General features: G+C 43.1%; 1 protein-coding gene across 7 annotated transcripts in view; it reads left to right on the top strand.

Annotated features, from left to right (window-relative positions):
* The window catches only part of LOC117500557 (DNA-binding protein SATB1), a 56,836-nt gene that overhangs the window by 17,301 nt on the left and 14,814 nt on the right, over nucleotides 1–24,721 (top strand). For 2 of the 7 annotated variants that reach the window (XM_034153445.1, XM_034153446.1), the window contains exons 4-12: nucleotides 596–722; nucleotides 2,601–2,654; nucleotides 3,901–4,024; nucleotides 9,814–9,925; nucleotides 10,968–11,045; nucleotides 14,051–14,568; nucleotides 16,864–17,076; nucleotides 20,352–20,423; nucleotides 20,881–21,036. In XM_034153445.1, the coding sequence (XP_034009336.1) occupies nucleotides 596–722; nucleotides 2,601–2,654; nucleotides 3,901–4,024; nucleotides 9,814–9,925; nucleotides 10,968–11,045; nucleotides 14,051–14,568; nucleotides 16,864–17,076; nucleotides 20,352–20,423; nucleotides 20,881–21,036 (1,454 nt within the window). The remainder of the gene's footprint in view (nucleotides 1–595; nucleotides 723–2,600; nucleotides 2,655–3,900; nucleotides 4,025–9,813; nucleotides 9,926–10,967; nucleotides 11,046–14,050; nucleotides 14,569–16,863; nucleotides 17,077–20,351; nucleotides 20,424–20,880; nucleotides 21,037–24,721) is intronic. The other 5 variants (XM_034153449.1, XM_034153447.1, XM_034153451.1 and 2 more) reach the window with 5 other exon arrangements.

Below are 24,721 nucleotides of genomic sequence, written 5' to 3'. Positions count from 1 at the left end.
GGGAGGGGCAGGTGGAGGAAAGGGTCTGCTAATTGCACTTGAGCTCACGCAGGCCGAGGGTGGCTATTCCAAGGTGCCTCTTAGCATGCTCTTTTATTATAGCCTGTCCATCACACACACACACACACACACACACACACACACACACACACACACACACACACACACACACACACACACACACACACACACACACACACACACACACACACACACACACACACACACACACACACACACACACACACATCTTAGTGCCTCCTCTTCCATAAGCGTTCTTCCTCCTGTGTGAGCTTTATGACAGTCTCAGGAGAAATTCTGACATCACTGTTAGGATGTCCATAACAAATAAAGTATACTGTAAGAAGAGTGTCTATGGCACCAACATGTCTGTATTCATATTCTTTACATTATATTTCATACTAGTTATTCTTTAAAGGGATGCAGCCTAATGAGGTAATGCTAAATGACCTTTGTGCTGATCTATTCTCTTCTTCTTTCTTGTTTCCATTCTTGTGCATTTGTGCGTCCAAATATCTGTGTCCATATCCACCAATGTTCATGTGTGTGCGCACATACGTGTTGCATCGTCCAGGTATGATTCAGGTGGGGAAATGGAACCCCGTCCCCCTGTCATACGTGACAGACGCACCGGACGCTACGGTGGCTGACATGCTGCAGGACGTCTACCACGTTGTCACGCTCAAGATCCAGCTCCACAGGTAAGAAACACTACATACTAGAATCCAACACTTGATTGCATACATGTGTACCAATCCAAAATGTGTGTAGGTGTTCAAAGAATCTGTTTTACCTGCCTACCACCCACAAACGTGCACTGTCAAAACCTAAAACACACAGTTTTCTTTAATACACAGAGGAAACATTTTACCTGTTGGTCTTGCTTCTAACATTCACACACGTAGCATGTCTTGTATGCCCAGAGGCAGGTGCCAATCTGCCGATGCCTTCTGCATCTTTGATACTGAGAATAGATACATTACTCACACGCACAAAGAACAGACTGACCTTTCCCAGAAAATGTGAAACACATTTAAACACAGAGCACTTCCTCGCCTTAAGAAACACAAAGATCGGTTTATTTGTAAATGTAACCATTAAGTTATAGAAACACCATTCTAAAAAGTATCAAGTAGATTCATCTCCTGTAGCAACCCCACATTTAAATGGTTAATTATGGTAACTGATGTCAAAATAATAAAGGCATTTATCCATTGAGGATTGGTAGAATGATATATGATGGTAACAGTTTTTGAGCTGAGCACTTAAACTCTTTTTTATAATTAAATGAATGTGGTGGGCAACTGCAGACAGCACACAGCTAAAAATGACCCTGCAGTATGAATACACGGTTGTTCACCTGAAATAGTTGCGTAAATAGACCTGGCTGCACCGGCTATTTTAAGTAAACTATATACAGTATGGCTTCTGAACCTACATCACGTATAATAATAAAGAATCTCACACTGAGTTTAGCTAGCTGTTTTGGCGCCAACACTCAACATATTGTATGCTAAATGCTACTCTGTAGGAGTGAAGCTTATATTTATACGCACGGCGAGAGCATACGAGCATTTTTAGAACACGGACGCAAACAGGCTCACATGTGCTCATAGGCACAAAGACACTACACACACACAGCCGAGTGGCACTGGTGTGGAGGCTTGTGCCAGCTGCTGTTCCGACTCTTTTCCTACCTCGCTCTGCCTCTTCCTCCTCTCCCCCTTCTCCTCCTGTGCCCCCCCATCACTACCCACCTTCACCAGTGAAGCACTCACTCACACACTGACTGATGTGAACGCGGTCCAACAGCCAGAATACAGAAGGTTGTGTTTATTTCCGGCGTGCTAGCCTTGAATGCATGGATAGCTGTCTGTCTCCACTTCCCCCCCTTTTTTCTGCCTCTCCCTCCTTCCCTCCTCCCCTCCTCTCGTTCACTACCGTCTCCCCAGAGGCTTTCTAGCTGCTGGAGCAGTTTAAGGTGTTCTGGAAAATCCATTGTTTGTGTGCGAGTGTGTGTTTTCTTACAAGCAGATGTTAGCCTCGACCATTGCACGCATCCCTTTCTATTCCACTCTCCTGTTATCTCCGTGCTCGTAACATTTCCAACACACCAAACTGACAGATTTATGGACACACGCACAGAAGGCTCATGCACTTGTACACTCATCACCCCCCGCTCAATGTCTCATCTCTTCTTTCACTTGTCAAGTGTCGAAGCGGGTTTAACGAAAAGTAATTCAGCGATACATTTAATACAAAACACGTCATACATATGTCTTGTACATGTAAAGTGTTTATCAAAAGAGAACTGGGAGTTGAGTTCCACACTTCCACCCCCATGTAAAAATACTTGTTCTGAGGTAGAGCCCCTGCGGCACACAACACTAGCACCAGATAACGTCAAAGACAATCTCTATGTGATCTATAAATCTATTTTGATTTCACTGCATATTGTTGTCAGTATTGTTATTGTTTTGTATTTGTTTTCCTCCTTTTCATCCCCCCCTCCCCACAATCCCCTCAACTCCCCCCCCCCCTCCCCTCCCAACAACCCCCAACCGCCCCGACTGCCGCAGAAATCTAGCCAGTAACACCTTAAATTGTTTCGCCGAGCACAACGAGCCAGGAAGGTAGAAGTAACACGAAATAATAGTCGCCACATGCAGCTGATGTATAATTCATGCATCAATCCAGCAGATGTGTTGTATAAAGTAATTAACTAATCAGAACAATCAGGAGAGAGAGAAAGAGAGAGAGAGAGGGGGGGGAGAATATGAAAGAGGGAGAGAGAGTGAGGCAGGCAGGCAGAGAGGGAGAGAGAGACAGAGCAATCTCCAGATGCATCTGCTTGATGCGCCAAATGAAATCTGTCTGTCTTGGAGGGGCGCTTGCAGCAGGGAAAAAAGAGCGAGAGCCCGTGTGTTCTGCTCTCTTTCTCTCTGGTTTCCTCTCCCTGTCTCCTCGCTCTGTCTATCTGATTGTTCCAGTGATTTGGCCATTTCATCAATATGTATTTTAAAGGCTTGGACGGTTTTAAAACCTGTTTTGGGTAAAATATTTTGTTCCCAAATTGCACGTTGTTAGCACACCCCTTTAATAGTGCTGAAACAATGGGTTGAAGATGTGTATGTAAAACTAGATTGATAATCTATTAATTGTTGGATTAAGGATTTTTTTTTTTCCTTGTACATTTAATATCTTAGGGGTTTTAACTGCTGGTTGGACAAAAATAAGCAATTTTAAGACTTCATTTGTGGCTTTTTTTTTGTGTGTTTCTGACAAGGACAAAACAATGAATCACCATTATAGAAAGTATATTCAACAAATGAATCAATAATGAAACTTATTTGCACTTGATGTTTTATACATTGTTAAATGATGTAATTTTGGTCAGTGTTAGAATCGGGCTGTTACGCGCGATATAGTCAAAAGTGTGTGTTTAAGTCCAATGATGTTGGACCAGGAAGTGTTGCCGGCTGCTGTAAAGGAAGCTGCAGGATAACTTCCCCTCTCACACACATGCCTCCATAGTGGTTTGGGTCAAATGTATTTCCAGATTTGCAGATTTGTGTTATTACCCGTTTGCTCTACAGATCAGGGGAATGTCCAATCCATGCAATCGGATTAAATCATTCTGATATCATGTTTCTGAATTTGTTGCTTGTGTATTTTATTATTTATTCAAGATACCATCAGGGCTGCTGGCTTTCCTTTTCGGTCTTTGTCTCTTCTCCATCTGAATTGTTTCTCATGCTCTCTCCTCACCCCTCTCCCCCCCTCTCCCTCTACATCCCTATCTACCCCTTCCCCTCCCTATATTATCCTCCCTGTCCCCCCTCTCCCCTGCATGTCTCCTCTCTCTCTCTCTCTCCACAGTTGTCCTAAGCTGGAGGACCTGCCGCCTGAGCAATGGAGCCACTCTACAGTAAGAAACGCCCTCAAGGAGTTACTCAAAGACATGAATCAGAGCTCTCTGGCTAAAGAATGTCCCTTATCACAGGTGCTGAAGCCCAGTCTGCTTATTTAAAAAATAATAATAAAAAGATTAACGCCCAACCCCAGCCCCCTTGCTACCATACTGCACAACAAAACACACACCCCCTATCTCCATCACCACTACATGTTATCCTTTACTTCTATCAAATGCCCTGAGTTTGATCAAGTGGGAAAAGAGAATCGGCATAGAAAATCCAAATCAATGGCTATTGTCATTTGTTTGCCGCATGATTTCTTTTTTTTATTTTATTTTACCGCCCCCAACACACACACTTGTATGCAACGGCAGCCAAAAAGCAGAGGTGTTGTTGAACGTATGGTTATTGTTCGATAAACATTGGCCCAAACTCAGAACGTTCTGGATGGCTTTTGTTCTTTTTCTCATTTAGTTAATTATCAACATTTTAGGCTGAATATACGGTATGTACGCTCACATGTCAGGTGTTATATTCTGTGTTTTTTTGTCGGCTGGGAGGCTGGATGGAAAGCACTAGCGCAGATATTGTATTAACAGGCAGTGTAGCCAGTATATCATAGAGGCAGCTCTGGAGTGAACGGAATGAAACGGCAGTATATCTCTCACAAGGGCCAATAATGTGTGTGTGTCTGAGTGTGTGTGTGTGTTAAAGTGTGAGAACATATTTGTGCGTCCCCGTGTGTTTGCTTGAGTTTGTTTGTGTAACGTATATCTATGTACGGTGCTCGTACGTTAAAATGTTCTTTGTGTATTAGTGTATTTAGATCCAAGCGTGTGCGTAGGTGCCTTCAGTGTGAAGCCAGCTCTCCTCCCAGGCCACCGTATGGTCACCTGGAGACCCTCATTTGCGCTGCGTGTGTGTGTGTACGTGTCTGTGTATGTGTGAGCGGCTGCTCTCAGTGTGTGTGTTTGTGTGTTTAGCCGGGCATGAGCAGTGCGCTGATGATGTAAAGAGTCCCTGGGTGGCGTTCAGGCGGAGCCCAGCCCGGTCTGGTAATCACCCTGTTTACGGTCCATATGTGAAGACGGCTCAGCAGAGAGCACACGCTAGCTCAGAGGATCTAACACACAGACACACACACTCTTCCTCAGACACACATTTGCTATTTTCAAATACGCACCAGTCTCAAATTAAACTGAAGATTGTTTTAGCTTTCCAGTGAGGATGAAAGAAGGGGCTGAAAATATCTTGAAGGGAATCTGTTTCTTTTTGTCTTTTGTCTGTTTTTTAACAGGCAATTTGGTCTTAATTCAGATCTAAATGGCATTAACTGGTCTTACATTTACTGTCATGGGGAAATTATTGCCAGCCATAGATTATTGGTAGCTTCAGTCACTGCAAATACTCTGATGCATTCTCATTGCTGTGTATCCTTGCAAGTAAATTATAAAAACGTAGGAATATGGAATAAGATATATTATAGTAAAACACTCACTTAAGAGTACAGATATCACATCTATACATATTTATTGTTCTTGAGCCAAATCTAAACCTTTATCGCCACGTCTGTTTTTAGGGCAACACATTTCAAAACAGTTTTTAATATGTTAATGTGATTCAAAGGAAACTGTCCGCTTTGCTATGCAGTGACTCCTTGCTCTAATGATGTACATGGATCTGCCTTGTTCAAACATGGCTGCCATGATGGCGTTTGACATCTGTTACTCTGCGGGGTTGCATTTGGCCTGCGTCACCCATAGAGCGGTGGTTTGTTCCTCCTTAACCCAATCAGTTTAGAGGACTGGTTGTTGCGGTTGAGGGACATCCCAGCGTTGCCTTGACAGGGACTCCCTGCTCTGTGACCAGTGTTGTCACCATGCAGTCTGATGAGAAGGTGAGCCTTTGGCCTCTCCTCGGAGTTTACCAAAGGCAGTTAAATGCGTGGGAGGAGAAAGGGGCGTTGCAGGAGCGAACAGAAATTGACACCTTTTTAGGATTAGTGTTTCCTCGATATTCTGCTGCGTAATCCCGGGCCAAAAAGAGAGGTTAACAGATGAGAGAATCACCGCAAGCGAATGAAAGAGAATTAGTCCACCTCTGAACAGAGCTCTGAAGAGAGAGGGGGAGGAGGGGAAGTAGAGCATGGAGGGGAGGGCGGTGGGGGGTTATTTTGTGAAATGCTGCTTTTGTCCAGGTCTTGTCAAACATTTAGTTTGATTCTTTTGTAGAGGGGAGGCATGCTTTGTGTGTTTGGGCTACAAATGGCACGAGGAAACTCTGAAAGAGAAATTGTATTCACTCGTGCTCGTGTCATTTCCCTAGAGGAACTGACTCTGACCTTCACACATTTGAAGCCATCGTAAAGATTCACAGCTTGGAGAGGCATTGCCTAGACCAAACTTCTCCTGATTCTTCCCGGAATCAGGCCTATTATTTTTCTCTGAGGTTGCTACCAAGCTTAGCAAACCCCCTTGCCCATGTTCGCAGAAACTATGGCAACAAACGAGAACCCCCCCCCCCACCTCACCCCACTGTTTCCCATTGCTACCACCTCTTCTTGCCCACCCCCTGCTCACTCTCACTGGGCGGCCCCTGGTGCACCAGCTGCTGCGTTGCGTAGCAGCAAATAGTCATCAAAATGCCATCTTTGCAGGCCTTCTCCACCTCAGCAGCCATAGGCGGAACCTGGTTGCCAGTATATGTGGGTGAATGTGTGTGTATATATATGTACATGTGTGTGTTAGTCTGAAGAGAGGGGGGGTCATCTCAGTTGAGGTGGATATGTGCCATAATTGAGCTGTGTTAGATGTTGGCGAGAGACAAGGCAGAGTGTTGCAAATGGGATGCACGTTTTCCCCAGCTGATTCAAGACATCAGGCTAAGTTGGAACGTGTGTGTGTGTGTGTGTGTGTGTGTGTGTGTGTGTGTGTGTGTGTGTGTGTGTGTGTGTGTGTGTGTGTGTGTGTGTGTGTGTGTGTGTGTGTGTGTGTGTGTGTGTGTGTGTGTGTGTGTGTGTGTGTGTGTGTGTGTGTGTGTGTGTGTGTGTGTGTGTGTGTGTGTGTGTGTGTGTGTGTGTGTGTGTGTGTGTGTGTGTGTGTGTGTGTGTGTGTGTGTGTGTGTGTGTGTGTGTGTGTGTGTGTGTGTGTGTGTGTGCGTACATTTGTGTAAATGCACCATGTGTGTTTGTCTGCAGGGGTTGTACTTTGTGTGTGTTTGCATTTGCCAGTGTGTGCACCACACTCTAAAGCTGGCAGCTGGGTGCCTACAGTACCTGCCTGCTGCACTGCTATTTTCTTACACACACACACACAAACTCACTCTCACTCTCTCCCCCTTGCTCTCTCTTCCTGTCTCCCATGATGGGGAGTGGAGTAGATGTTGGGGACCGATAGTAGCCCAGTGCCACTTCCTGGTCTTGCTGATAAGCTCTCTGCGCTGCAGATGGCTATCACTTAAAGGGTCCACACACATGCTCATGCACACGCATACACACACACACCGGCCCGCACACACACACACACACACACACACACACACACACACAAAGCCATGCTACCTGTTGACAAGCCCTAGCAGAGCCCTCCTGCTGGCACCGCAGTGGCAGCAGAGGCTCTGGTTATCTGCTTGATTTCACTTAGTGCGTATGCATGTGTGTGTGACAGAGTTGTGGGAAGAGCGATAGAGAGAAAAGGTGTGTGTGTCTGTGTGTGTATTGTTTGGTTCACACATACACACTGGGCCCCCTGTGAGAGGTAGAGTGATGTATTGAGGGAGAGGGCTGATTAATGAGGAGCGTTTATTAGAACATCTGTGTCAAAGATGGCGGAGAAAAAGGGAGCAAGAGAGATAGAGAGAAAGATGGGAAGAGAGAGAAAGGCACACCGTCTTCTGCAGGTCTCTTGTTTGTTGCCTGGGGCCGCCTTAGCCCAGATATACTGTAAATAAAACATGGCATGCTGGGGGAAAGGAGTTAATTATCTCTCCTACTTGAAGGAAAACCCTTCTTACTTAAAATAAATGTTTTTTTGATGGACCTTTGGTTTGGGAGTTGGCTACCGTACCATGTTAAACTGGAATGTGCGGTTTGGTGCTTTACCAGTCCTCGTCCCAATTTCTCTTTCCAAGGCAGTAAATCAAGAACAAAACTATTCATTCTGATAAAACTGGCTTATGCTTATCATAATGAATAAACAGAAGTTATCATTTTAAGACCAGAGACGATTCCCTGATGCCAATATTGCTTAAAAAATAAGGAGCTGCCTCATGCATAAATGTATGACCCATTTAAAGGGCAATTCTGACATCCTCACCCTAACCTGAACTCTATCAGGGCTTTTATTGAATGAGGGCTTTTCAGTAGATCTATTAAAGCCTGCCTTGTTATACCGTTTAAGTCCAAATGCAGACTTGTCCCTCCTTTTTTTTATCATGATGCAGCAGAGCATGGTTTGCACATATATATACATGGCTGCGGTGCTACCACATTTGACTCTACCTGGTACAAGCAGGTATGATTAGTATAGTCCTTTGTGACTTTGGTTCAAATGTGAAAAGCGATACCTGAAAATGTAACTGCCTTTGGTTCTCTTAGTATCATTCTAAGAGGTGGCAAAGAATTGTCTTTAAAAACGCTTGCTTATAGAAACTCTTGTGTGGAGTTTTGGACTCTAAGGTCCATCCTCTGGGACAGGGCATCATATGACGCTGGCCAAAACGTTGCTGAAAGCTGTCTTGCTTTTGCTTTTGTTTAACCTCGAGCTGATCCTTGCCTGCTACGGTTGGACAAAAGAAACTTGTGTCCATCTTGATCCTGCTGGAGCTTTGCTCAGATTTGTGCTAACTAAGTTGTTGGTGTGTTCTGGTTGTATGTGTGTTAGACTCTGGTTTGTTTTCATCGCATTAGTTGCATAGAGCTTTAATAGAGAGGTCAGGGGTTCATTGTTGGAGTGACCTTTCTGACAGCACAGCTGCCATCCTTTACCCTCTTTTTGTGCACAAAAGCTGGAGAACCAGAATCATCCTCTACCCGTTCATTGTGCTCGTACCTCCACGCTGTTCTGCCAGAAGGTTCCCCCGCCAACCTCCAAGCGCATATATTATAGAAATTATAAAGATGGCATACCTGTAATTTGAAAACAGATGGTTTGGTTCTTTTGAATATTTATAACAATCAAAAACAATTTCTCCTGCACCAACCTCGCTATTCGCCCGGAGGCCGGCAAGGTGTTAAAACATTCATTTTAATGAAACTGGAAGGAGAGAAAAAAAATATTGCGTCTTTGTTTTCTGAGGCATGAAGAGGATGGTTGAAGTTAATGTAGAGAGGGCAAAGAAGCTATTGTAAAGGGGGAGATGCGAGCACAAATGTGTCGCAGAACGCCATGCTCAGTGCAGGCCTGGATATGCTTGAAGTGGTTGTCTTTAACAGATTGTATAAATAAAGAGCTGGGAAATAAAAGCAGTTTATCTGTTTACATCGCCTGACTCCCCAGATGCTGACATTCAATAAGCCGCTATCTTCTTTCTTTTGAAGGTAAATATATTTCATGCCGTCTTCTCTTGATGTCAACAGACTCAGTTGACCTTTACACTACCCACTCTGAAAAATCAGACAAACTCACAGCATTTGATACAGATGAATAGATAAAACCTTGCTTGATTCTTTTTATTTACATTTAGAAGAAAAGACCCAACATTTCTGCATGTCCAATGGCTTATTTTAGTGCTGGGTTTTCCCTATCTTTTATTTGTTTTGACAAGCTACAGTGTCACTGCATGTTTCACAAGCTTTAATATTATGTCTGTGTTTTCTAAAATGAGAATCTAAAGTCTTTCTCTCGTTCTCTCTCTCTCTCAATCAATCTCTCTCTTTCAGAGTATGATTTCCTCCATTGTGAACAGCACTTACTATGCAAATGTGTCGGCGGCGAAGTGTCAGGAATTTGGGCGCTGGTATAAACATTTCAAGAAGACAAAAGATATGATGGGTAAGCAAAACGGAGGCGCGCAAAGTATGGCGCTCACACTTTTGTCTCTTTGCACACACACAATCACACACATACACACACCAGTCGTCATTACAATATGTTCTCTAACCAACCGCCTCTTTGTCTTCCTGCTGTTGCATGAAGCAGAAATACATTTTTATCTTGTTATCTAATAATTCAAGATAACTCCGCTCTGTTCTGCAGCTGGGCGCAGTGTTATCTTTGGTTTATCCATTATTGCTTTAATTAACTCTAATGCAAGAGTCAGATTGAGGCCTCCGACTGTTTTTTTTTTGTTTGTGAGCGAGTATAACGCTTTACTATTCCACAAACAAAAGGCAGCAATGACTTCAACCGGCCACCGCCTAGTCTGAAATTCAATTAGATCTTCTTATCAACCCTCTAACAACGCATGCTTTATATTATCACCAAAAAATCCCCTTTGACCCGCCAGGAAATGAGGTTATGTGATACTAGTACCACCCCAGCTGGAATTCTGATATATTTGTATGTCTTTTGATTTAGCAGAACACCACTCTGTTGCGAGCCTCACAAGGCAGTGTAATGTTAAGATATTAGCTTTAACAATCTGTTGAACAATCTTTTTTTGCTTTGCCAGTGCGCTACTGCTTGCACTGATGACAGATGAGATATTATATCAAAATGTTTTCACTGCGTCCATGCAAATAGCGTGTTGTGATCATATCTTATCTGATGTTTTTTTCTTCTGTTAAAGTGGCAACATATGCTGAGAACATTATTCACTTCAGACCTGCTGTATTCTCTTGCATACTCCTACACATTTTCTGTCACAATTGTTTTCTATCTTGTTATATTTTCCTCAAAAACGGGGCTGCTGCAGCAGCTTGTATGGCTTCATCGATGCTGGTGTTTTAAATGTCATATTAGTGCTTAGCTGGAATGGGAGAGAAGTACTGGAGAAAGTCCTAACCCTGTTTTTCTCCCTCACTTCTCTGTGTGTGTATGTGTGTGTGTCTGTGTTTGTGTATGCATGTGCGTGTCCTTCCATCCGGCTGTGCAGGCATGCGCCAACCCTCCCAGCTGGAGGGCTACCTGGGGACGTGTGTCCTCCGTGAGAGCCCGCGTGCCAATGCATTAGGTATGTCGCAACATGGGCACACACACTAACACACTTCCCTTTTAAGAACATTACATTGACATAAATGAATTCCTTGAAGATAACCTTAACCATGACTTCTGAATGCTTAGCCTTAATGCTACTGTAGCTTTAACCTGACTTTAAGTCTAACATAGATGAAAAACTAACCAATGTAGACCAAGTCGCCATAAAATGAGAATACATTTTTGATAGATTTGGGACAAAGATAGATACACTGGCATATGCATATGGTCACACACACACACACACACACACACACACACACACACACACACACACACACACACACACACACACACACACACACACACACACACACACACACACACACACACACACTGATTTGTTTAACTTGTGACAAGCCACATTCCTCTTTTAATACCCAACATTACTGCCTGTCTTGCCTAAACCAAATCATTATTAAAATCTTAATCTTAATCCAAAAACCAAATAGCACTTAAAGTCACATTAAAGTGACTGAAGCTTATTTACTTTGTGGCTTAAACTCTATATTGAATTTTCATTTTCTCATCTGATCCTACCTTTGTTTTAAATGACACCAAAATCATGGTCACGCCCATATCATAATGTCCCTTATATGGACTATGTTGAATACTGTTTTTTAATCATTCTAATATGACTTTTATGAAGCATAAGCACTTCTTCGGGTCACTCTCTTATGGAACATAGATTCCTGATAAGAACAAAACCTCCAATGGTTTAGTACACAGAAGCAACGATAAAGCAGCGATAACATCTCAAGATGTGCCTCCACACATTCACAGAAACTCCAGCGCCCATGTGCCATGTTAACCAGACCTCAGACACAAACCTTTGGCACACGAGCCTCAGGTGCCCCTCATACCCCGCGGCAACTCCCCCATCCTCAATATTCATGACGGGCTGCTGTCTGCTGTACGTGGCTACAAATGGCAGGAAGAGAAAACCTGGTGAGAAGCCAAGGTTGATGCTGGAAGAGAGAGTGGCACGGTCATCCCTTTGTGCTTTGGCAGTGGCGGCAAATGTGACTCTGCATTTACTTCACCGCTTTGCATTTAGCAAGCAGTTTTGAGCCCGAAGTCAAGGGGAAGAAGTACCTGGTCACAGGTACTGGCAAGCTGCTGCTCTGCGGCTGAAGTGGTGTTACCGGCCGCCAGCAAACACCGTCCCTCTTCTTTTGAGGTGGCAACGCTAGTGCAGGGAAGCCAACACAGGAGAGAAAGTTGGGTCACTTTGTATGTCTCTCTTTCTCATTCCCTCTCCTACTCACACACACGCACTCCCTCCCTCCCTCAGCCCACATCCCATTCCCATTGTGTGTTTAATCCGGGGCTCTTTTGTGGCAGGATTCCACACGAGGACTCCCGCTTCTGTGGCAGCCTTTTTCTCCCAGGGCCTGCCATGCTCTTCTGTCACCCCTTCTCTTTTCAATTTGCATGGAAATGCCTCCGTGTGCCTGTGTGTTTGTGTGTTGTGAGCATGCCCCCCAGCAGTCTGTGCGAGCGAGCATATGCACACACACACACACACGCATTCACATTTGAGTGAATAGACACGCCATACCATCAGAGCCAGGGAATGCCAGGGATTATAGGAAGAGATGTGATTATTACCAAGATTTTTTTTTGTTTTGTTTCTTCCCCCCACCATCATTTGTTTTCGACAAACGCTCAATAGACCCGTCTTGGCCGGGTGTTTTGTGCTTGCTGACAGTTAAGAAACAGGCAGCTCAAATACACGATTATTGTGGGTATTTTTGGAAAACATCCATGCACTTAATCTTTCATCTGCTAAAAGATTCAGCTTGTTGAAGACTCTCCCCCCCCCTTTCCCCCCATAACAGCAATTTACGCTTTTTACAATCTCATACGATGCTTTTTCTGTGGGATGTGGAGGCACACTTCTAAGGTGTTAATGTTGCCATCCGTATGAATTCTTAAACGCTGCCCCCTCACTCAGTCAGTTGCACGCAAGAAGCCTCGGCATATGTGAATTACTTAAAGAGAGGCGGAAACCTCAAAACATTCAGCTGCTCCAAATGCTTATTCACTTCGCTGTGGGTAGTACTTTGAATGTTAAATCATTGTTTTCATCCTCTAAGCACATCATTTAAACCTGTCTTAAAATATTCCCGAGCAGCCATTATGGACTTAAAGATTCCCAAAGCAAGAGATGCCACAAAAATCTCCAAAACGCCATTAAATGACGGCACATCGATTTTTTTTATTGTTTGTTCTCCACTCAGACAAGGTTACAGACTGTATCCTCCGATGTATTCCTTCTGTCTCCGTTCACTGCATTTATGTTTAGACAGTCCTCCACTAAAAATGCCATATTGGCTAGCTTGTGTTACTTATTTTAGAAAAACACACACATAAATGTTTTCCTTAATTAATCCTACACACACTCCACTGTCTCTCCAAGATTTCTTTTTCACATGATGAGGCCACAGACGTTGTGAACTTAATTTCGAAGGCATGGCATGTGGAAGACACAGGTCAAACACAATGAAGCTCTTTTATCTGCGTTAAAACATTTTTTGTAACCAGTCGTTGGCTGATCAGCTCTTTCATATCCAATCAGGGAGTAAGAGGCCTCTGAAGGCCACTTATTAGGGAAAAGACAGTAAACCCCTGTTTATTGTGGTTTTGGTTTCAAGACATGAAAATGTGCTGACTGCAAAAATATTTTCCTTTCCATATCTCATGAATGGAAATGGAAATGTTTTCTGACAGGATAAGATTCACTTGAGGTTAAGTTGGATCTCAGTCGGAGCACATCTGTTTAATTTCTTCTGATTAGAGACTATGATGACATTACATTTATCCCAGTTTTGAGATTAAGGTTAAACTTCCACAGCACAAACGGGGCCTCTTCTACATTTTCACTCATGTGTTTTCTTTTTGGTGTTCGACCTGTCTTTTTACTTATCTCTGTCTCTTCTGCCCTCCACTTTCTGCCCGTTTTCCTCCACTCTCCTCCAGCAGAGATGGATGGCCTGTCCGACCTCTCTCCACCCGGCTCCAATCACAGCCACAACCACAACCACAACCACAACCACATGGGCTTCTCCCAGCAGCAGCAGCCTATCCCCGGCAGCACAGCAGAGCAGACGCCATCTTCGCCGGTGCCTCAGATGCAACACGCCCCCCCGCCACACAGTGGGCAGAACGGCGGCCGACAGCCCCAGCTCCCCGGTATGCACCACCCGGGTCTGGTGTCCACGCCCATCAGCCCCCAGCTGGTCAACCAGCAGCTTGTGATGGCACAGATCCTCAACCAGCAGTATGCAGTGAACCGGCTGTTGGCGCAGCAGTCCCTCTCGCAGCAGTACCTTAACCACCCACCTGTCAACCGCAACTCCCACAACAAGCCCATGGAGCCACAGGTGACATCAAACACAGAGGTGTCCATGGACGTTTACCAGTGGGTGAGGGACGAGCTGAAGCGGGCCGGCATCTCACAGGCCGTCTTCGCCCGTGTGGCCTTCAACAGAACCCAGGTGAGGAGGGGACACAGATGGGCTACAGAACAGGGACTTTGCCAACTTTAAAACAACGATTATTGTCTACTAAAGTTATTGGCAAAGGTAAAAGTTGCTCCAACGCCTCTTTCTCCTTTCTGCTGTAATATTGGTAATTATAATAATGATAATCTAGGTTATTAGAACAGTTTTTGTAACCTTAATATCATCAAACTCATAAAAAAGGTGCTATGTGACACATTGCATCCAGTATTTGCTAGAGTAACTGATGATTTAATTAAAAAAAGAAAATTCAAATGTTATTTTTATTTAATTGTATGCCCCAGTCTGTCAGTTTAAAGAACACATTTAGATTGTTTAAACATCCTGTGGCACCACTAAGGTCACAGAGTGTAACTGAAAACTCCATCAAAAGATATCATCTAAAAATGTTTGCACCTTTCCGCTTTTGAAATCCAACTGCACAAAATCACTTAGAGGGTTTTCCTCACTGTCTTAAAAAACACCTTTTTTCAAAGGAAAAACATCACCTTAAAAATGTCAAGGGACCTTTTTATGTAAAAATACTAGGTAAAGACCGGTCTTAAAATTGGTTTATTTCCACAGTTCATATCTAACTTCTCACTCAGTAATGTAGCACCTCTACTGAACTTCAAGACAACTGGCAGCCGGCCATGTGAAAGACCCGGCCTCGGTCATGGCGCGCGTCCTCTCTCTGCCAAAATATGTGGTTTCACTTCATAGTCAGAAGCCTTACTCACATCCCCAAACACTCACACACACACACACTCAGAAGGCAACGATAATGTCTTAAGACATCCCGTCGGTATTAGATGGGGGGGAAGAGAGAGGTGACAGCAAACCTCATTACAACAGCATTCGCTTTGAAGTCGTTGTGTCGGAAAAATAAACTGAAACTGATTAGGATCTATTAGAATTAGAACGTACAGCAACCCCAAAAATAAATGTGTGTGTGTGTGTTAAATGTCTAAGTCAGACAGTGGTGTTTTTGTGCAAGCTCCCACACAAACAAGGGTCTTATCTGTGGCTGATATGAGGAATTAGCCCGTTGCCGTTGGAGAGTTTGCCTTTGGAGGATTATTTATTAGGCGTGTGTTTTTTTTCCACAAGTCTGTGTTAATAAAAGAAGGGGGAGGGGGTCGAGTAGTGACATGGAGGGTCTGCTGTCAATGCAGGAGGTGGAGGCGCAGGGAGGAAACTGATTTGATGGCGAATAACGATAAGCAGGCACACATTGAAGAAGGCAGAAAACAAACATAAATTAGATATGACACTAATCTATGCCCTGAATACTTGTGTACATTAAGTGCTCAGTCCCCTTCGTCATAAAATCATCACTCACTGAGTCTGATTTCATTTTAGTATCTGTTCATACTTGTCTGGATGCCACAGACCTACCTTTTGGAACATGACACATGTACGTATACATTTTAATAGCCAGACAAACAACACCGCATTTGCTACTCTCCCAAAAAAGAAGTGAGAGAAGAGGACTCGCATTCTCTCCGAAAAAAAAGAATAAAAGCATAATGATCATGTTTTCCCCATCACCTTGTTTTATTACCAAATCACACCTATTGATGGTGAGAGAAGCGGAGCGATGGTTTGCACAGTGTGTGGCCAAGAGCTGATGAAAAGGCCCAATCACACGTCTCTGATAATGGAGTCATCCCCGCCTCATAATGATGGAATTGAGCGCTATTGAAAAGTAAATAGAGGATACACTGATTGCCCGCCGCACAAGAATTTCACATTTCAGGCGAGTCGCTGCGTCTCTTATCTAGAGACACATACGACTCTAAGAATATGTCCAAGACCTGCAAAATTACACGCAACAATGTGTTATAGGTTCAAAGGCCACACAGAAGTTTCGTCATCCAAGAAAGAGCATCGATTATGTGCTTCAAAACCAGAATTATTATCAAGACAAAAACTCTGTAGAGACACAAGGATTTGCAGGAGTATGAGTTTACTTTGACAACGTGATTTTACAACAATTATGGAAGGTAGAGAAGACTCCCTCTTTAAAGAAAACACATTCAGAGGAAAGTGGACACTGTCGTAATCAAGGGGAAATTAAATTGATACAAAGGGAAAGCCTGTGACCCCAACTGCCTCTACAGAAACACTGCATTCACACATAAGTCTTAACTCTTACAATTCCTCCAATGTTATTTTGACACCCAACTGTTTTCCATATGCTTGATTTTTTCTGTTCTTCATTTTTTTACTCTTATCTCAAACCTCCATTTTTTTCTTACTCTATTTGTTTTCTCCCACCCCATCGTGCAGGGCTTGCTGTCTGAGATTCTCCGCAAAGAGGAAGATCCTAAAACAGCGTCCCAGTCCCTGCTGGTCAACCTGCGCGCCATGCAGAACTTCCTGCAGCTGCCTGAGGTGGAGCGAGATCGCATCTATCAGGATGAGAGGGAGCGCAGCCTCACCGCCGCCTCAGCGATGGGCGCCCCCCCACTCATCAGCACCCCACCCATCAGACCTTTACAGGTACCAGAGACTTTTTTATCACATATTTTCTTCTGGTGCACTTCTTTAGCTCGTAGAGAACATGTCATTATCTTGAATGTTATTCAGGGAGTCCTAATAAGTAGTTGCCGTTTTTTAAAAATATTTCTGAGAGGCAGAACTGCTCCTTTGACGTACAAACATTTAACAAATTGGAATAAACCTTTAGAAATAAATCATAAGACTCTAGAAATAGAGCTCAAGGCAGATTTCTACACCATCAAAGTTTAATGTTGTTGCGAGTGTAGTTGCCTAAAGCATATTTTCTGATTTATTGTTTGACCAATCGTTGAAGCACCATAGCAACACTAGATGAATGTGGCATGGATAATAACTCAGCGCTATGCATCTATTTTGAACGAAGTAATATTAACATTCTTTAATTCAATATTCTAAAATAGAACAACACCATGGAAAGAACACCTGGGTTTGTTTTTTCTTAGTCGTTAAAAATATTTGTTTTATTATTAAAAAGGAACATCATGGCCATTTGTTGACATGAGCAACAGTGGTGGAAACGTGGTGAAAATCTATATAGCTGCTAAAGAAAGTCACATCCACGTCTGGGAAACAAAAAATCCTCGAATGCACAACCTTTTTACCAAAGTAGGCCATCACACAGCATTCGAGTTGGCCAGCTAGACAACTTGCACAATGACAATTGTTGTTGTTGGCTCCACCCATTGAGAGCTTTTTTTCACTTCAAAGTGCTCTGATTCAGAGAGATAATTGTATGACTAACTAGACTTTCTACACCGAGACAGAATATTGTGAAATAAAAAAGAGGTTCCAATGCCTTAAGGGTAGAAACATTTTCAAACTTTATATTGGAAGTTATTCAGAAAGCATGCAACAAAAAGAGAAGTGACAAAGGCTGCATTTATTCACCATGTAAAAAAAAAATGAATACGAGTAGATAAAGGCATGTAAACTGTTTGGCTAGACGGATTTAGATACTATTACTTGTGTACATGCAGTCAGGGTTGAGAACAGGTATGCAGGTATGAGAGCAGATTAGATTTAGAAGCTGATATTTACTCTCTGTCTTTTGGTGTCATGGACTTAATCAAGACACGCATATCAAACATCCTGCCAGGTTTCATAGGCAATACAAAAAGTTAAACAAAGTTGAATTCCTTAATGTACAAACACAGACACACTCATCCAGTACACTCTGTTTTTATGTGACAACAGCGAGGATACAAGCACCAACCTAGCATATTGTTCCCTTACACACCTCACATTCCTCTCCATTGTATCAGACGACTACCTGTCTGGAAACACTTAAAATAAAAGCCCAATCTTTCTGTCATCGTGCACACCAGAGATCATGCTTTACATTCTCCCTGCATGTAAATGAGTCCTACGTCCCACCCGCCCTCACCACACAGGTGAGGACGGTGCATGGATGATGGGTAGTTTTTGTGCTAATTTTGACCTTTTAGCATGCATTAGGCAGCATTAACAGCCCTCCCATACAAAAAAATAAAGCTCACTCAGTGATGACAAGCTCCTTGAAAGATCAAACATCGTTTAGCGAGCCCCCGTTTCAAAATCACCGCAAATCAGTGTCCCTCATTTGAAAGGTATGTGGCAACTTTCTACCACTTAAGCCTATTTGAAGTGCGGTCAGCTGCATTTGGGAGGTGAGAGTGCCGGACAAAGGCCTACTCTGTCCTGTCCCCGGTGAAGATTGGGCTTTTATTTAGGTGAGGAGGAAAGAAAGATCTGATCTTTCAAATGGAGCCCCTCCTCTGAAACTACTCAGCATGATACCACTTGCTGTCTTTGCAAAACTAAAGAGAAAGAGTCACATTCTGAAGCAGCGGTGCTGAACTTCGGGCCACTTTGTAGTTCACAGCTCATCTTTACAATCAGAGGCTGTGTCAGCGCAGGAGAGAGACTCAGAGTTAGAGGGGGGGGACCTTTTCACAAGAATGTTTTGTTCTGCTTAATAACCCACTGTTAATGTTATATTACCATCCCTGATGCGGTGATAGAGATTTGAGTTTTTTTATTTCTATGAGTCAAATCAGGTAATATAAAGATATTTCATCAATGTTCTTACAGAATGAATGTGCAGAGGGCCTTTAAACATTTCTAGGATCTGGTTACAGAGCTCTAAAGATACCTATTGCAGAAAGAGATCTGCAATGCCAACTACATGGCACACAAACTTTGTCAAACAGGACCCAAAACTCAAAGTTTGTGTTTGTATTCTCACATCACTCAAATGACTGCTGGCACGTCGATAGAATATCTTGAAATCTATTATACTTCACCTGTATGACTTAAACCCATCAACATTTATCATGTAGACCTGTTCCTACACACGCACACCCACAAACACACAAGCTCACACACTCATACACCTGGCCATCTGCCAGCCTCTCCTATGGAGCAATGCGGTGTGAATTTAAGCACATAAATCAGCCAGGGTGGCAATTGAGCCAGAGACAGAGGAGGGTTTTTATTGGCCTCATAAAAACAGATGCAGAGGTATGTTTCTCTCACGTGTGCTGATGGGTCGACTCGACTCCCCCAAAGCCAGTTAGTGCACGTCCCAGCCTTAACAATTAGCCTGACATGGTAACCTACCGCTCAGACTGACAAGCCCATGTCGAGCTGTCGTAAAAACGGGATGAAAGGCCCAGAAACTCTCCGACATTCCAGTTTCACCACAAATTTTAGGATTATGTGATTGTCTTTAACACATAAAGGAGATCATATTAGGTGTCTAGACACATTTTGGAATATATATGTTTTGTTGTTATATCACAGACTGGGTCTTAAGTTAGGAGATGTTGGTGTTATTATGGTTTCTCTGAATGCTGCGTACTTGTACTCAAACCAAACCCTGCCGATGTCTCCTTTCAAAAGGGCTCGTGTGCAATGATTCATATGCTAATGGTTCATTGGTAATGCTTTTATTAGGATACTTGTTATCTTGTCAAAGGATTTTTGTCAAGATGCAACAAGCCGCTGAATGAAGATGATTTGATTTCACTTGACTTGCATTTATTTTTTTAATCACTAGCTTGACATCAGAAGAATAACATTTCTCACAACACATCAGAGTGTTTTTGAGCGAAGTAACACTGGAGCAGTGCGTGGGTGTAATCTACACTGCTGTGTGTGTGTGAGAAATGGTTGCATATATGAGTGTGTGTGAATGCTTGTGTTAAGCCAGATTACTTTTATTTTTCCACATGTGAGCCTGAACAAATAACGTTTGTGTTGTGTTCCCAACACTGCAGCCCCGGAGGGAAGACTGTAACAGCGTGAGGCCCGAGGACTGGAATCCCCGTATCCCCGTGGGCCTTTCCCCTGTGAGCAAATAACTCCACCCACCTCACCTCTCCACCTTTACCAATCTGAATGCACACATTTTCATAGACAAAACACATACGGAGGCTTTTTATCTCCCAACATGCATTACATTGCTATTTCAGTGCATGTCTGTAAAGCAGGGTATAAAACAGTATTTGGAACATAATGTCAATTTATCTCTTACTGTACATGCAAGGCTAATTTTGTATCTTGCATTTTTTGATTTAGTTTCCTATGTGTTTTTAGCGTAATCAAAAAGTCTGCGTATTCAGCCATGCACGGCTCTGAAGACATTAAAAAAAAAGAAAATGGTCTCAAGCGTATTAAGGAAAAACACAGTGACCCAGTCCATACACACAACCAAAGTTGTTTATATAACTAGGTATTATTCAAGTTTTAAAATAAATGTATGTTAGTAATATTAGTAATTTCCTTTGTCCTCGCCCTTTTAACCAGGTCAAACTGTCGCCTATGCCCAGTGAGTGGAACGGCAAAACAGAAAGCTGCATCCTCAACATCAACTCCAACATCTACGACGAGATCCAGCAGGAGATGAAGAGGGCCAAAGTTTCCCAGGCCCTGTTCGCTAAGGTGGCCGCGTCCAAGAGCCAGGTACTAAAACACACTCTGAATTAAACAAAAAGGAGAAACATATGATGCATTTCAAAGCCAATACATGCGATATATTCTGTTGTTTTATGTAAACAGCATCCCAGTCATTTTTCCCTCTGTAGTTTTCTTTCAGCATTTAAGGAACAAATAAAAAATGCATTAAAAAAAGGTATTTATTCAACATACAAATGAAGTCTGTGGAAATCTTATCGCTTTGTCAAACAATAGTTTACTTACTCTGTGAAGAAGCTGTTTTAAAATGATTTATGTACCACAAATGTTTTCTAAACCTGGAAACATAAATTGCTCAAATTATCCACAGACACACATACATAAACACTAGCACACACACTCATTGATGAACACACACTCATTGATGAACGTCCCGCAAAAATCAAAGCAAGAGAATAAGAATCCTTAAGCATTGAGACAGTCCTTTAACTCTAAAGAAATACACACGCATACACACAGTTTATCACACACAGAGTCTATACAGAAGACATTGACATGATCATAAAATATGTAATACTATATGCAAATAACATCATAATATTTATACATTTAAAGGGAAAGCAGTAGAAAATGCATACAACCTGGGGCTGAACTTGCCACAGTGCATCACCGCTGTGATTTATCGACATAATGACACATGTCCTCTTTATTGTGGGTTTGGAGTTTAACTGTCGACACTGTTTCAACACCAAACAAACCTGTTTGTATTAGCTCCGCTCAGTAAGACGGAGGGGCCCCTGTTATCTTCTCACACAATACAAGCTGTGTGTGTTGGAAACAGGGTAAAAAAAGGGAACACACACCAACAATTTACCTCTATATTAAAAGCAATTTTAAAATGAAGCACTCAGGAGTTATTATTATAGGTGTCTGTCGGAGGAGTCGAAAAGATTTCCACAATTGTGCTTGATGAAGACGATGGGGGGAGAAATAGATCACCAAGGGCGGAATAATCTCGAAATATCTGCAAAGGCTTTATTTTTTTCTTGCTGATTAGGATGATTATACCCCCAGATAGCTTTGTTTTACCAAATTGCAGTTTGATGCACAAACCACTGTTTTTGTTAAGGAGTTCAAAGACTCTTTGGAGAAAGAGAAAGGGGGAGAGCGAGGCGGTCGCAGTATTAACTCGCACATGTCTCTCTCTCCTCAAATGAGGGTTTGTCTGGGAACAGGTTTCCACCGTGCCTTCTCCACCTCGTTCCCATCTTTCTGTCTTGCCCCTCTACCTCTCTCGTTCCCCCGATTTCTGCCTCTCTTTCACGTTCCATTCATGCAGGCGGGTGTGAATGTGAATTGAGCAGCAGATAAGAAGTGTGCTAATTATGCCTGTGAAAGGGGGCCTGGGAGAGCACTTATCTCTGGCTCCATCTCGTAATGGGCGCTCCCCGGGCAGCTGGTCTCCCCCCTTACTACCCAGCCGGCATTGCCACAGCTACCAGCGCAGCGAGACCAGGGCTGCTCCTCCGCTTCAGGACCCCTGAACCCCTAAAATCAGAGACCAGCCCCTAGTTATTAGAGGACATTTCGACAAATATCTTCTTAAGTTCTGCATCTTTAAGAGGGACAAGTTCGTTGTTTTACTTACTTCGTTTTAGCCAAAGTTAGATGACTCTATAGAGGTTTGACTTCCCAGAAATAAAGTCAGTCAAACAATTTGTGTGGAATTATTAGGAAACTATTTTCATCAAACAATCATTTGAGCTGCAAGAAAATGCCTAACATTAGGTGAATCCACCTTCTTAAATGTGCTGGTGTTTTATATAATTGTAAATTAAATGTTTGGACTTGGTACCTTTTGACATTTTATCAAACAACCAATTCATTGAGAATGAAGAGATAAGGAAAATATGAGTTATTTGCAGTATTTTATCCATACATATTTTCCATATATTTTATCCATACAATTAAACATGATGTAAAGGTCTCCATAAGGCAAGTTAGCAACTCAATTCTGCTTATTTAGAAAAAAAGCATTGGTGCCATTGCTGGTACTATAGAAACGATGACTTCATGTAACCAGAGCTAGCATACTGGGTGTTGAGTATGTCAGTGTTAATTGTTCATGAGCTTACTACTGTATAGTGTGAATCAGTCAGCCAGGAAGAAGGGCAAAATGTATTTTTAAATGACATGTTGTAAACGACAGCTTAAGTCCAGAGAGCTTTGCCGCCTTGCTGGAAGAACATAACAATATCCAAGCCCTGGGTAGAGCGCCATGCCAACAGACACATGGTGCTGAGGTTGGTAGTGCAGTGTGCATGTGGTTGGTGATGAGGATGGAGGATGGGCTGGACTGGCAGGATGCCCATATGGGGTCCAGGGAAATAATCGTGGGGGGAGGGTAGAGAAGAGGCCTCATCACTGAGGCTGGCACCGTCTTGTCAGCTCCGTGTGAAGTTCAACCGCTTCAGTTCAGCTCAGGATTTCCCAGCATGCTTATGCAAGCTCAGTATGAGGTGGTCAGTATCTGTTGGTACCATTCCATTATATATGTGGGGACATGTTTCTATAGGTATTTAGCTTTTCTGTACAGCTTATTTTCCCAACACAGAAAAACAGAAAAAGCTGAGAAGAGATAAGGAAGAGTGATGGCGATCTGAGAGGTGACAAAAAAAGGGATGTGGAGTTGAAGGAGGTCATAGACAGTAGTGCCCCCCATGGTAGAAAAAGCACTAAACAGGAGTTTACTGATTGGTGCATGCTCCACTGAGTGTAGGCTTAGGTGTGTGTATACACTGCATATAGATATGGGTTTATGTGTTGGCACATTTGAATGTGTGTGTGTGTTTGGGGGGTTCCTGGAACGCAGCCATCCCGTTCTCTCTTAGGGCTCGTAACCACAGCAGGCCTCTGCCACCCTTAACTGCCCCCCCTCTCTCACATATTCAATGTTGCATTTCAATCACTCTTTTACTGCCACATATTCAGAGTGTAGTAACTATGGAGCAGTGAATCTAACCCTAAGATATATGACTTTATCAGATTAATGGCCGCCATTTCACTTCAAGTCTGGGCATACGTATTTTTTAAGTAATCCATGCAGCAATTCTGATTTATTAGGACAGATATTACATTTAGTCTTTGATAAAATCAGAATCATTATTCATGATCCATTCCTCAATGACTCAAACTGATCCAATGATCCAAGAATGCTCCATCTCCATTTAGCTTCAGGAGATGTCAGACTTGGAGAAAACAATTGTGTGTTACTGGTTCAAATCCAGTGATGACACTGCCAGAAGTAGCAATATTCGCCAAACGGCCCATTTCATTTGAGCCTGCGGAGCTTTGATCTGGATAGGCTGGAGTTGATGTCAACATTATTAACTGGCTCGGTTGGGCTAGAGCGCTTTCTAGCAAGCTACTATGCTTTGTTTTCATTCATATTAACAGGGGAGGCTTGCTGTGTTGGCGAGCCTAGCAGAGAGGGCGGCTAATGTTCAGTTGAGCGATGGGAGGTTAGCTGAGGGAGTGGGGGCAGGTTGGGGGCTTTCCTCTGACACGACTTCTATGTCTAAACATCTCCGACACTTCCTGAGAGGAATTGCGAATCTGATAGAATCATAGTCCCTGCTGTCATAAAACAAGCACCCGGGGAGCCCCGCGCTCCACGGGGCTCAAAGCCCTCCGACTCCTCAATGACCAGAAGACTAGAGAACGCCACCAACAC

The sequence above is a fragment of the Trematomus bernacchii genome, unplaced genomic scaffold (genome assembly GCF_902827165.1).
Source record: "Trematomus bernacchii unplaced genomic scaffold, fTreBer1.1, whole genome shotgun sequence".
Classification (NCBI taxonomy): Eukaryota; Metazoa; Chordata; class Actinopteri; order Perciformes; family Nototheniidae; genus Trematomus; species Trematomus bernacchii.
The sequence above is the reverse complement of the archived record's forward strand: the minus strand, read 5'-3'. Positions and strand labels throughout refer to the sequence as shown.